Below are 14994 nucleotides of genomic sequence, written 5' to 3'. Positions count from 1 at the left end.
AGAAACAGTGGTCACCACTAGAGAGTGGAGCTAAGAAAGAGTATGAAGATTTACTTTTTCATTATGTAACCTTCTATCCTTTTTGAATTTTCTTCCATAGGCACACTTATCTATTCAAAAATATTTTAAAATACAATCTTTTTAATGCTTTTAAATAAAAATTACAAACTATGTTAATGTTTCCTACTACTTATTTTTCCTTTAAAAGTTAGTCATCGGTGGTACTCTTTTCTAATGGCCAAAACTGCTGTGACAACATTAACAGTTATCATGGAACGCTTTATAGAGCCCCAAATGGGTTTTGACCAATCAGGTATTATACAGTTTGAGACTAAATTTAAGATTAGTGCATCTGAAATACAAAATTTTCTGAAGAAATGCCATTTTACTTGTTTTACATATAGGTCACCCAAAGTAGTCAACAGTTATCAAGTGGAATTGCATTTTACACCTGTTTTAATAAATAGCAAATTTTTTTTTGCCAATCCTTTGTCATTAGTGTGTTGTACAGCCTTATATTAGCTATGTTCTCTCTTTGGTTAAAGTTGCCATTGCCCCAAATGGAGCCTTACAGCTGGCCAGTCCAGGCACAGATGGAGTACAGGGGCTTCAGACATTAACCATGACAAATTCAGGCAGTACTCAACAAGGTACAACAATTCTCCAGTATGCACAGACCTCTGATGGACAGCAAATACTTGTGCCCAGCAACCAGGTGGTTGTACAAAGTAAGTTTGCTTAAGTATCTATGGAAAGCATAGCAAAGTACTTTCAAAGACACTTATAAGTTAACTCATTCTTTTGACCGCACAGCTGCATCAGGAGATATGCAGACATATCAGATCCGTACCACACCTTCAGCTACTTCGCTACCACAAACCGTGGTGATGACATCTCCCGTAACCCTTACATCTCAGACAACTAAGACAGATGACCCCCAACTGAAAAGAGAAATAAGGTTGATGAAAAATAGGTAGGTAGTAAAATTATACTATCAGAATGGGTAATGTTTCTATAAATCTCAAAATATAACCAGATATTAACTGAGATTGTGTATTAGAAACAAGGAGAAGGGATTATATCAACATTATTTTAACTGAGTGTTAGATTATGTCTAGTACATTCCAGTGCATCAGTGAGTCCCTTTGCATAGTTTCTTTATTTAATATATGACCTAGAGTTCTTCCATTTTTATTGTGTCCTTTGAATAGCACTGTTAAGCAAAACTTTTCAAACAATATATTTTGTTTTAATTCAGATGACAAAGTTAAGTGAAAATAATAATTTGCTGCTTGCTGTTGACCAGAGTGAGAATAGGCAAGAATTAGTAGGATTCTGCATAATACCTAATATACTTCTGGATACAGAATTCCTCTTAAAAATGAATTTTGATCATGAAATATAGTAGTCATTTAATCCCCAGAAACATTTGTTTGTTTTAAATGTATTTTAAACATTGCTATATGCACTACATATACATCAGGCATTAAAAATCACTAGTTCTTTGAGAAAAAGAATATGATGGGTAGCCTTCTGCAGTGTGTTCAAGGGAAAAAAAAAGACACCAGTAAACTATATTAGAAACAAAAAAGGGTAAATAGCCACAGATACAACAAATTTTTAAAATTATAATAAGGTTCTATTTTCAGGTCCTCTCCAGTAAGTTAGAAAATTAGAATAAAGGATAATTTTCTAGAGCAATAAAAATTACCATAAAAGGACCAGATGGATACATTTAACTACTTCAAGATAAAATGTTTCTTTACTAAAAACAAGAGGAAGCATCACTGTAAATGACTTGGTAACAAGGCAGGGACCATCTGTTGTTTTGGAGGTTCCAACAAATACAAGTAAATGAAGTAAGTTATGTAAATTATTAGAAAAGAATTGTATCTCGTTGCTGATGATATGATTGTGTACCTAGGAAACCCAAAAGACTTGTTAAAAATTACTAGAGTGTGACTTCTCTTTCTGACAGTGTAACCTCAGCTACATAATAAAAGCTTGATGAAATATAAAAACCATCCTTTTAAATGACTGGATGAGCATGCAGAAAGTAAGAGAAATCTATTGAGGTTAGACGCGCGAACCAGAAGCCCAGGACCATGATGTTATTAAATAAGCACTGAAGCAGCCCCTGTATATCCTAGGGATAAATTCAGATCTTTGTAATTGGTATAGCTTTGGTATGCAGAGGGGACTCGGGACAGAGCCTGGGGCCTCTGCAGGCTGGAGAACTGGATCACATTATTTTTCATGAGGTCAAGACCCAAGAAGTACTACATCCATAAGCTGAGAATTGTAATTTAAAAAATTAGTGCCCCCAATTGGAGAAAGCAACTTCAACACAGGCTCTAATGAATTCCCATACATTGAGTTCTAACAAATGTAAGTTGAAAAATCAGACTACCCAAGGAATTAGGCCTCCATTATATGTGCCAACTCCTTAGGCAACTGTCACAAAAAATTATTTCCATTTTTTTGAGATGAGGAAACTGAGGCCTAGAGAAGTTAAGTTACTTGACCAAGGTTACACTGCTCAGTAACTGATAGAGGTAGGGTTTAAATTCATGGGTCCAAGTTTTAGAGTCCAAAGTCTTAGGGAATCCCACACTGCCTTTCAGGAGCAAGAGTCAGCAGAAAGAGCAGACGACAGAATGAGTTTTGTGAAGTCTTCAGTAATCTAATGGAGAGAGGGAAAGAAGTGTGTCTTTTGTATTTAAAAGAAGGATGTCATTGTAAATCATCAAAGCTCAAGAGACTATAAAAATGATAAAAATTGGAGAGGAAAAATAAAACTATTATTATTAGCAAAGATATATTCATCTGCTTAGAATATCCAGGAAGATCATCTGCAAACTATTTGAAATTGAAAAAGAACCAGTTCTTTTCAACATTTGTACCAGAAGCCCTTGTCAGTTTAGTAAAACAGGAAAAGGGAGGGGAAATTACAAGGATTTAAATGAAAAAAATAGAAACTATTACTATCTTTTATATGATTGCTTGATTTAAAAAAAACAAACCAAATGGACTTACTTAGAGAAAAATTATTGTAAGTAATGAGTTTACTAGATATAAAATCAGTTTTCAAAAATCAACTATTTCTTCACACCATCAATAAAGAGTTTGGTAAATAATTATTAAAAAGATATCATTTATATTATCAATAAATAAAATATGTGAGAATAAATCTAACAAAAGCTGTCCAGGACATTTACGGAAAACATTGTAAAATGTTTCTGAAAGACATTAAGGAAGATCTAAATAAATGGAGAAATATACTATGTCCATAGATATGGAAACTCACTATTATAAAGATGACTATTTTTCCCCCCGATTGATCCATAGATTCAATGCAGTTCCAATCAAAACCCAAACAGGTTGTTTGAAGAACTTGACAAGTTGATACTAAAATTTGTAGAAGAGTAAAGGGCCAAGAGCAGCCAAAATATTCCAGACAAGAATAAGGTGAGGAGATATCAAGTTTTGTTTAAAGCTGTGGTAATTCAAATCATGTGATATTGGCATTGAGATAAACAAAATCACCAGTGAAATAGAGTAGGGAGCTCAGAAACAGATCTGTGAATACATGAAACCCTGGTAGGGCAGATTATTGGGGGAAGGAGGGACTCCAATAAATGGTGCTAAGATAGTTATTTATATGTGAAAAAAAATACTGGATTTCTTCCTCACACCATACACAAAAATCATGCTAAATGGATTAAAAACATATATGTGAAAGGTGAAATTTTAAAAACTTTTAGGTGAAAATGTATAATCTCATGGTTTCAAGTATAAGGAAGATTCCTTAAAACAAAACACATAAACACAAAAAAATTAACATGAAAAATTGATGAATCCTCATTAAAACGAGTAACTTCTTTTCATCAAAAGATAAAGTGAGTGAAAATATAAGCTTCAAACCTATAGAAGATGTTTGCAATATATCTAACCAAAAACAAACAGATTTGTTTGAAAAAATATAAAGATCTTCTGAATTAATGAGAAGTATAACCCAACCGAAAAAATGTTGAATATATTTTTGAAATGATACTGACACAACTCCACATCTGGAAGAAAATTAAATTGGACTCCTATTTTATACCATATACAGAAGTAATTGCAGATGGATTAAAGACTTAACTGTGAAAATTAAGCAATAAAATCTTTAAGATAAAATTTAGAGAGAAATACATAGTGTATCACATTTTAATCTAAGCCAAGAAAAAGACTTTAAAAAAGAGCATTTATTGCATTAAGAAATAAAAATATCAGAAATCAAGTGGTAGATTAGAAAATAATGTAGAAACAGATAAAGGGTTACTATAAAAATATCAGAAATCAAGTGGTAGATTAGAAAATAATGTAGAAACAGATAAAGGGTTACTATGTATAATGCACTGGGAGTTCTTAGGTTGTTCATCTTTCAAATAATTTCTAATTGTAAAATGGGCAAAATGTATGAATGGAAAAGGGTATGAATAGGCAAATTATGTAACAGCAGATCCGAAAGACCGTTAAATTTTTGAGAATATGCTCAATCACACTAGTAGTTAGGGAAGTGAAAATTAATTAACAATGAAATGTCCACGTGGCAAAGAACTGTGTACCAGTATATCAATAGAAACATCATTAAAGTAGTATGTGTAAAAAAAGCAAGTTGCAGATAATATCTACAGTCCATAGTATAAAAAATACTCAAAATAATACTTTTTACTTCTATATGTATGTAAAACTTGAATGTAAATCCATAGAAATATTCTAACAGGACATGTACAAAACTGAGAATGAAAGCACTGTTTGTAATTAAAACTCAATAAATAAAAATTAGAGAATCTATGTGCCAAAAGTCAATAAGAGGACCCATAAATTTCATTTATTGGTATTTATCCAAGAGAAATGGGACATATGTTCACAAAGAGACTGGCACAAGAACATGCATAGCAGCTAAAACTAGAAAACAGCCCAAGAGAATGGATCAACAAATTGTAATGATATTCATACAGTGGAATATGCCCAACAATATAAAGGAACAAACCACTGCACAGTAACACAGATAAACCTCAAAAATATACTGAGTGAAAGGAGATCAGACACAAGAGTACATTTCTGTATGACTCTGGTATCTCAAGTTCTAGAATAGGAAAAATTTCATCTATGGTGATAAAAATCAAAACAGTAGTTGCTTGGGGAGATGAACGGGCATGAGGGAACTTTCTGGGGCAATAAAAATGTATGTCTTGATGGGTGGGTGGGTTATACAGGTATATGCATTTGCCAAAACTGACTGAATTCTGCACTGAAGATCATTGTGTTTCACTGTATAGAGATCATACCTTAATTTTTTTTAACGAGGAAAAAATGATGACCAGGGAAGATTACTGAAGTGCATTTACCATTTAAGGAATGTGAACTTTTTCCTAACATTGGTTTTTTTAATGCTTACATTTAGAGAAGCTGCTCGAGAATGTCGCAGAAAGAAGAAAGAATATGTGAAATGTCTGGAAAATCGAGTTGCAGTCCTGGAAAATCAAAATAAAACTCTAATAGAAGAGTTGAAAACTTTGAAGGATCTTTATTCTAATAAAAGTGTTTGATTCTTACTTAAGAAAGAAAATATTTTTGTGGACTTGCCTAAAGATTAGACGGAATTTCTTTTCTTTTTTAGTGAAGTTTTATGAATTAAAAGGTCAAAAATGAAGCTTTTTATTTAGGCTTTTGCAACTCAAAGATAAATATCTTACGCAGGAGATCTGGTGACAGAGGATAAAGTGGAAAAAGACCTCAAGGAGGTTACTGGCACAACTGGAAGCTCTGTAAAAATTAAACATACTCAAGAAACAAGAAATGAATTTTCACAAATTCATATTTTCTAAATAACAATAGTTGTCATATTCCAAAAATGGCAGATAAGATGAAATTTGATAAATAGATTTTTAAAAATAAATCAGTTTACCCTATAGGTTTGCATTTTTTACTGTTTCCTAAAATTTACCTTTTCAATTGTGTGTGTGTGCAATTTCTGCCAATAAATTCTAAATTACAAATAGAAAAAATCTAATATACAACTAAATATATAAATTATGTGTTCTGATTATGTATACTTGCTCTATCATCAGGTCTTAAATGGGTTTTTAAAAGTTTGTTTATTGGACTTGAGAGGATTTTTGAGACTGGGTTAACTATTTTTGAGGCCTTGTCCTAAAAGGCGTCTAAGGTACCTGAATGGAGTGTGGTGATTTTGTAAAATTTTTTTATCAGAATGGAAAGAGAATTGTTTAAGAGTTTGATACTTTTAAATGGTTTGTTTTTTGGTTACTCTGGGAATGGTGATTTTCTACAAATATTTAATAAATTGTTTTTTGATTCTGTATTCTGTATGCAGTTAAATATACATTACTTATTCTGTTGTGCTTTAATAGAATGGAATGTTTACAGGCCCTTGAGATGTTAGAGTATTTTAAAAACCTTCTGAAGATGCATACCAAAGTTTTCCAAAAGGATTTTATAATTGGTTTAATGTAAGGTTTATCAGATTCTAAAATAGTACAGTTACTAGGGCAATTTTATGTGAGAGACTATTTTGTAACGTAGTGGATGGTACATTTATAAGAAATGTGACTGCCAATATATTTTTATAGCTAATCTTTATAAATTCTAAAGTTGAGTTTTTAATGATTATTTTAAATGTTTATATAGTTTGTTAGTAAAAAATATTTTGCATCTCAAAGTATCATTTTTATATTATAGGAAGTAAAGTTTCCAGATTGGCTAATATTTGAATTGTAAGTTTTGTATGCAGTTTATCCAGAGTTCAAAAATGCTGTCAGCACACCAGTGTTTAACCTCTGTATTCCAATTTGTATACACTTTGAAATTGTACTGCAAAACTATTGTGTGCTTCTTATACAATATGTATCATATTGTTGTCTATGAAATTAAAGGACATTTGATAAAATTAAGTTTGCTGAATGTAAAATATATTGCTTGATATATGAATGACAAGCTTCCTGATAGCCACTGTGTTAATTATACTAACTATAATGCATTTCTAGTTTTAAAATGAGGATAAATTTACAAATCTGGGCTACACCACGTATTTTATTTAAGGGGATATGTTTATATGTTTTGATTCAGTCAGAACCAATTATAACAAAATGAAGATAGCTAAATATTTTGTTCTACACGTGTTTAGGACATGGTTAAGGAGCCTGTCATGTAGAAATCGTAACCTAACAGATAAATTTGTGATTAATCCTAGTAAAAATTTTCATTAACGGCATCTTTTAAAATGGGATTTTGTTGACCTGGCAGCAGTTTATGTAAAGAAAGATAAAGTTTGATCACCAGTGGGATTACTTATATCCCTGTCCTGTGTAAAGCCTGAGTCTCAAAATAGTCACCCATTAGGCTAAAGAATATTAGGAGGTATGGGGTCAGTGGGTTATATCCAGAGTGTTTTAAAAGATAATATATTGGGTAGGTGGTGTGTTTAGCTCCAGTAGCCTGGTTCTTAGTACCTTAACAACTGGACATCCACACATATTTGTAAATTCTCCACAGCCTGTTGCTCACTAGATCATGTTACCTAGTTTAGCTATATGTAACAGGCATGGGCAAGCCACTGAGGATTCCATAAATGCATACCAAATTATCTTTCTAGATGTTTTTCTAATTTGAATTCAGTGTGGGGCTTATGACACTTTAAAGGTGATTGTAATACAAACCTGAAATTATTAGACTTCAGAAATTCATCAGACCAAAGAAATTACTTCCTTAGTTCAATTTACTATTTTAAATAATCAATTTACTAATTTGTTATATGATGGAAATACATTATTGCCCACGAACACATCTTGAGCATATAAAATATGATAACCCTTTAATTGTACTGAACAGAGCAGGGGTCCCCAACCCCCAGGCCATGGACCAGTACGGGTCCACGGCCTGTTGGGAACCAGGCCACACAGCAGGAGGTGAGGAGCGGGCAAGCGAGCAAAGCTTCATCTGTATTTCCAGCCAGTCCCCATCGCTCACATTACCTCCTGAGCTCCACCTCCTGTCAGAATCTAATGCGGCAGCATTAGATTCTCACAGGAGCACAGACCCTAATGTGAACTGCGCATGCCAGGGATCTAGGTTGCGCGCTCCTTATGAGAATCTAATGCCTGATGATCTGAGGTGGAGCTGAGGCGGAGATACTAGTGCTGGGGAGTGGCTGCAAATACAGATTATCCTTAGCAGAGAGGTGTGACTGCACAGAGACCATAATAAATCAATTGCCTGCAGACTCATATCAAAACCCTATCAGTGAGTGGCAAATGAAAACAAGCTCAGGGCTCCCACTGATTCTGCATTATGGTGAGCTGTATAATTATTTCATGTATTACAATGTATTAATAATAGAAATACAGTGCACAATAAATGTAATGTGCTTGAATCATCCCAAAACCATCCCCCCCGGGGTCTGTGGAAAAACTGCCTTCCACGAAACCGGTCCCTTAGGCCAGAAAGGTTGGGGACCGCTGGAATACAGCATAAAGAATGGGCATGTTTTAGAGCTTTGGAAATCTTACCATATACATTTAGTCATTCAGCAGTTATTATATTGAAGTTACTAGTTAAACCTGTGTTTTTCTCCAGTTAAAATGTATTATGCCCTGGACACTACATAACGGTTAAGAAAAAGACATAACAATTGTAGATATTTATGCACCCAGCATAGGAGCACATCAATACATAAGGCAAATGCTAACAGCCACAAAAGGGGAAATCAACAGTAACACAGTAATAGTGGGGGACTTTAACACCCCACTTACACCAATGGGCAGATCATCCAGACAGAAAATTAATAAGGAAACAAGCCTTAAATGACACACTAGACCAGATGGACTTAATTGATATCTTCAGGACATTCCATCCAAAAGCAGAAGAATACATTTTCTTCTCAAGTGCACACAGAACATTCTCTAGGATAGATCACATCTTGGGTCACAAATCAAGCCTCGGTAAATTTAAGAAAATTGAAATCATATCAAGCATGGTTTCCGACCACAACACTATGAGATTAGATATCAACTACAGGAAAATAAAGTGAAAAAACACAAACACACAGAGGCTAAACAATACACTACTAAGTAACCAAGAGGGGCTTCCCTGGTGGCGCAGTGGTTGAGAATCTGCCTGCCAATTCAGGGGACACGGGTTCGAGCCCTGGTCTGGGAAGATCCCACATGCCGCGGAGCAACTAAGCCCGCGAGCCACAACTACTGAGCCTGTGCGTCTGGAGCCTGTGCTCCACAACAAGAGAGGTCGCAACAGTGAGAGGCCCACGCACCGCGATGAAGAGTGGCCCCCGCTTGCCACAACTAGAGAAAGCCCTCGCACAGAAACGAAGACCCAACACAGCCAAAAATAAATAAATAAATAAATTTAAGTAACCAAGAGATCACTGAAGAAATCAAAGAGGAAATTGAAAAATACCTAGAAACAAATGACAACAAAAACACACGACCCAAAACCTATGGGATGCAGCAAAAGCAGTTCTAAGAGGGAAGTTTATAGCAATTCAATCCTACCTCAAGAAACAAGAAAAATCTCAACCTAACCTGACACCTAAAGCAATTAGAGAAAGAACAAAAAACAAACCAAAACAAACAAAAAAAACCCCGAAACACCCTGGGAAGACGGAGACCTCAGCACCAGGCAGCAAGAAAAGAGCTTTGGGACGCTGTCCAGTACTGTTTTGCCAATCCCCTCTCCTCTCTGTCTTCCTGGCTTCTGCTCCGACAATTACCTTTCTTGTCTGCCCCATTCTGTTTGTACGATTCTGGGCAGAGGAGGAATAGGGCTCCAGAGAGGGCCCAGTCTAGACAGGCCAGGCTATGGGAACACTTGTTGGCTGAGTGGCCTTGGCCAAGTCACTTCATGGTTAGAGGGTCACAGCCCTTCCTCTCTGAGCTGAGACCTCCTTTCATGTGATTTCTGTTCCTGCAGTCACTAATCAACAAATATTTATCAAGTGACTACTAGGTGCCGGGTGATGTGCTTGGGCATGAGGATACAGCAGAGAAGACAGGCACAGACTCTTCCCTCAGAGAGCTTGTCATCTGGGTTGGACAGGGCAGGGGAATCAAAAGAGACAATAAGATCACTACAATAGACGAAGCTGACTGGCTGGGGGCCGTGGAGGGTGCTTTGGCAAAGCCAAGAAAGAGCAATTAACCCAGTGTGGGAGGTTGGAAATAGCTGCCCTATTTGGTCTGGGGAGGGGGGAAGGGAGCCTTGTGGCTGGACGGTATGGGAGAGAATGACCAGAAAAACAAAAAACAAACAAAAAAAAAAACCCCAAAACAAACAAAAAACACCCACACAGTTAGTAGTAGGAAAGGAATCATAAAGATCAGAGCAGAAATAAATGAAAGAGAAATGTAGAAAACAACAGCAAAGATCAGTAAAACTAAAAGCTCGTTCTTTGAGAAGATAAACTAAGTTGATAAACCGTTAGCCAGAATCATCAAGGAAAAAAGGGAGAAGACGCTAATCAATAAAATTAGAAATGAAAAAGGAGAAGTTACAGGGCTTCCCTGGTGGCGCAGTGGTTGAGAGTCCGCCTGCCGATGCAGGGGACATGGGTTCGTGCCCCGGTCTGGGAACATCCCACATGCTGCAGAGCGGCTGGGCCCATGAGCCATGGCCGCTGAGCCTGCATGTCTGGAGCCTGTGCTCCACAATGGCAGAGGCCACAGCAGTGAGAGGCCCGAGTACCGCAAAAAAAAAAAAAAACAGGAGAAGTTACAATGGACACCACAGAAATACAAAGGATCATAAGAGACTGCTAGAAGCAACTATATGCCAATAAAATGGACAACCTGGAAGAAATGGACAAATCCTTAGAAAAGTACAACCTTCCAAGACTGAACCAGGAAGAAATAAAAAATATGAACAGACCAACTGCAAGCACTGAAATTGAAACTGTGATTAAAAATCTTCCAACAGGGGGCTTCCCTGGTGGCGCAGTGGTTGAGGTCTGGGAAGATCCCACATGCCGCAGAGCAGCTAGGCCCGTGAGCCACAGCCGCTGAGCCTGCGCGTCCGGAGCCTGTGCTCTGAAACAGGAGAGGCCGCAACAGTGAGAGGCCTGCATACCGCAAAAAAAAAAAAATCTTCCAACAAACAAAAGCCCAGGGCCAGGTGGCTTCACAAAAGTCTATTAAACATTTAGAGAAGAGCTAACACCTATCCTTCTCAAACTCTTCCAAAAAACTGCAGACAGGAAAACTCCCAAACTCATTCTACGAGGTCACCATCACCTTGATACCAAAACCAGACAAAGATACTACAAAAAAAGGAAATTACAGACCAATATCACTGATGAACACAGATGCAAAAATCCTCAGCAAAATACTAGGAAACAGAATCCAACAGCACAGTAAAAGGATCATACACCATGATCAAGTGGGATTTATCCCAGGGATGTAAGGATTCTTTAATATATGCAAATCAATTAATGTAATACACCATATTAACAAATTGAAGGAGAAAAACCATATGATAATCTCAACAGATGCAGAAAAAGCTTTCAACAAAATTCAACACGCATTTATGATAAAAACTCTCCAGAAAGTGGGCATAGAGGGAACCTACCTCAACATAATAAAGGCCATATATGACAAACCGACAGCAAACATTATTCTCAATGGTAAAAAAACTGAAAGCAAGTCCTCTAAGATCAGGAAGAGGACAAGGATGTCCACCCTCACCGCTATAATTCAACATAGTTTTGGAACTCCTAGCCACAGCAATCAGAGAAGAAAAAGAAATAAAAGGAATCCAGATTGGAAAATAAGAAGCAAAACTGTCACTGTTTGCAGATGACATGATACTATACACAGAAAATCCTAAAGATGCCACCAGAAAACTACTATAGCCAATCAATGAATTTAGTAAAGTCACAGGATACAAAATTAATACACAGAAATCTCTTGGATTCCTATACACTAACAACAAAAAAATCAGAAAGAGAAATTAAGGAAACAATCCCATTTACCATTGCAACAAAAAGAATAAAATACATAGGAATAAACCTACCTAATGAGGCAAAGGACCTGTATGCAGAAAACTGTAAGACACTGATGAAAAAAATCAAAGATGACACAACAGATGGAGAGATATATCATGTTCTTGGAGTGGAAGAATCAACATTGTGAAAATGACTATACTACCCAAGGCAATCTACAGATTCAATGCAATCCTTATTGAATGACCAATGGCATTTTTCACAGAACTAGAACAAAAATTTTTACAATTTGTATGGAAACACAGAAGACCCTGAATAGCCAAAGCAATCTTGAGAAAGAAAAACAGCTGAAGGAATCAGGCTCTCTGGCTTCAGACTATACTGCAAAGCTACAGTAATCAAGACAGTATGGTACTGGCACAAAACCAGAAATATACATCAATGGAACGGGACAGAAAAGCCGAGAGATAAACCCAAGCATCTACGGTGACCTAATATATGAAAAAGGAGGCAAGAATATACAATGGAGAAAAGACAATCTCTTCAATAAGTGGTGCTGGGAAAACTGGACAGCTACATGTAAAAGAATGAAATTAGAACGCTCCCTAACACCATACACAAAATAAACTCAAAATGGATTAAAACACCTAAATGTAAGGCCAGACACTATAAAATTCTTAGAAGAAAACATGGGGACTCCCTTGGTGGCACAGTGGTTAAGAATCTGCCTGCCAATGCAGGGGACACGGTTTGAGCCCTGGTCCGGGAAGATCCCACGTGCTGCGGAGCAACTAAGCCCATGTGCCACAACTACAGAGCCTCTGCTCTAGAGCCCACAAGCCACAACTACTGAAGCCCACACACCTAAAGCCCGTGCTCCACAACAAGAGAAGACACTGCAATGAGAAGCCCGAGCACCTCAAAGAAGAGTAGCCCCTGCTCACCACAACTAGAGAAAGCCTGCGCGCAGCAGTGAAGATCCAACACAGCCAAAAATAAATAAATAATTTTTTTTAAAAAAATAAGAAAACGGGCTTCCCTGGTGGCGCAGTGGTTGGGAGTCTGCCTGCCGATGCAGGGGACACGGGTTTGTGCCCCGGTCCGGGAGGATCCCACGTGCCGCGGAGCGGCTGGGCCCGAGAGCCATGGCCGCGGAGCCTGTGCTCCGCGACGGGAGAGGCCGCGGCAGTGAGAGGCCCGCATACCGCAAAAAAAAAAAACCCCCCCCCAAAAAAAAAACAAAAACAAAAAAATAAGAAAACATAGAACACTATTTGACATAAATCACAGCAAGATCCTTTTTGACCCACCACCTAGAGTAATGAAAATAAAAACAAAAATAAATAAATGGGACCTAATGAAACTTCAAAGCTTTTGCACAGCAAAGGAAACCATAAACAAGATGAAAAGACAACTCTCAGAATGGGAGAAAATATTTGCAAATGAATCAAACGACAAAGGATTAATCTCCAAAATATACAAGCAGCTCATGCAGTTCAATACCAAAAAATCAAACAACCCAATCGAAAGATGGGCAGAAGACATAAATAGACATTTCTCCAAAGGAGACACACAGATGGCCAAGAGGCACATGAAAAGATGCTCAACATCACTAATTATTAGAGAAATGCAAAACAAAACTACAATTAGGTATCACCTCACATCATCAGTAAGTCTACAAACAGTAAATGCTGGAGTGGGTGTGGAGAAAAGGGAATCCTCTGGCACTGTAGGTGGGAATGTAAATTGATACAGCCACTATGTAGAACAGTATAGAGGTTGCTTAAAAAACTAAAATCAGAATTACCATATGACCCAGCAATCCCTCAGGGCATATACCCTGAGAAAACCATAATTCAAAAAGACACATGCACCCCAATGTTCACTGCAGCACTATTTACAATAGCCCGGACATGGAAGTAACCTAAATGTCCATCGAAAGATGAATGGATAAAAAAGATGTGGTACATACATATGATGGAATATTACTCAGCCATAAGAAGGAATGAAATTGGGTCATTTGTAGAGACATAGACAGACCTAGAGACTGTCATACAGAGTGAAGTAAGTCAGAGAGAGAAAAACAAATATCGTATATTAATGCATATACGTGGAATGTAGAAAAATGGTACAGATGAACCAGTTTGCAAGGCAGAAAGAGACACAGATGTAGAGAACAAATGTATGGACACCAAGGCGGGGAGGGGGTAGTGAATTGGGAGACTGGGATTGACTGGGATTGACATTTATACAGGGGTCCCCAACCCCTGGGCCATGGACCAGTACTGATCTGCAGCCTGTTAGGAACTGGGCCACACAGCAGGAGGTGAGCAGTCAGTGAGCGAGTGAACTTTTATCTGCCGCTCCCCATTGCACACATTACCACCTGAACTATCTCCCCTGCCCTGTGGAAAAACTGTCTTCCACGAAATCGGTCCCTGGTGCCAGAAAGGTTGGGGACTGCTGCACTGATATGTATAAAATAGATAACTAATGAGAACCTGCTGTATAGCATAAGGAACTCCACTTCGCTGTACAATAAAAACTAACACAACATTGTAAAACAACTGTACCCCAATTAAAAAAAAAAACAGAACCACAATGAGGTATCACCTCACACTGGTCAGAATGGCCATCATCAAAAAATCTACAAACAATAAATGCTGGAGAGGGCACTTCCCTGGTGGCACAGTAGTTAAGAATCCACCTGCCAATGCAGGGGACATGGGTTCGACCCCTGGTCCAGGAAAATCCCACATGCCACGGAGCAACTAAGCCCGTGTGCCACAACTACTGAGCCTGAACTCTAGAGCCCACGAGCCACACTACTGAGCCCATGTGCCACAACTACTGAAGCCTGTGTGCCTAGAGCCCATGCTCTGCAACAAGAGAAGCCACCTCAACGAGAAGCCCACGCACCACAACCAAGAGTAGCCCCCGCTCAACCCAACTAGAGAAAGCCTGTAGGCAGCAAC

General features: G+C 37.6%; 1 protein-coding gene across 6 annotated transcripts in view; it reads left to right on the top strand.

The window, feature by feature from the left end:
- LOC308624702 (cyclic AMP-dependent transcription factor ATF-1) overlaps positions 1-14994 on the top strand; it is a 108895-nt gene that overhangs the window by 48242 nt on the left and 45659 nt on the right. For 4 of the 6 annotated variants that reach the window (XM_081248249.1, XM_081248251.1, XM_081248248.1 and 1 more), the window contains 2 exons: positions 546-728; positions 814-973. In XM_081248249.1, the coding sequence (XP_081104375.1) occupies positions 546-728; positions 814-973 (343 nt within the window). Of the gene's footprint in view, positions 1-545; positions 729-813; positions 974-5452; positions 6959-14994 lie in introns of those variants that run through there. The other 2 variants (XM_081248253.1, XM_081248252.1) reach the window with 1 other exon arrangement.

Source organism: Mesoplodon bidens (genome assembly GCF_964165515.1).
Source record: "Mesoplodon bidens genome assembly, chromosome: 11".
NCBI lineage: Eukaryota > Metazoa > Chordata > Mammalia > Artiodactyla > Ziphiidae > Mesoplodon > Mesoplodon bidens.
This window is presented reverse-complemented; position numbering and strand designations above follow the sequence as displayed.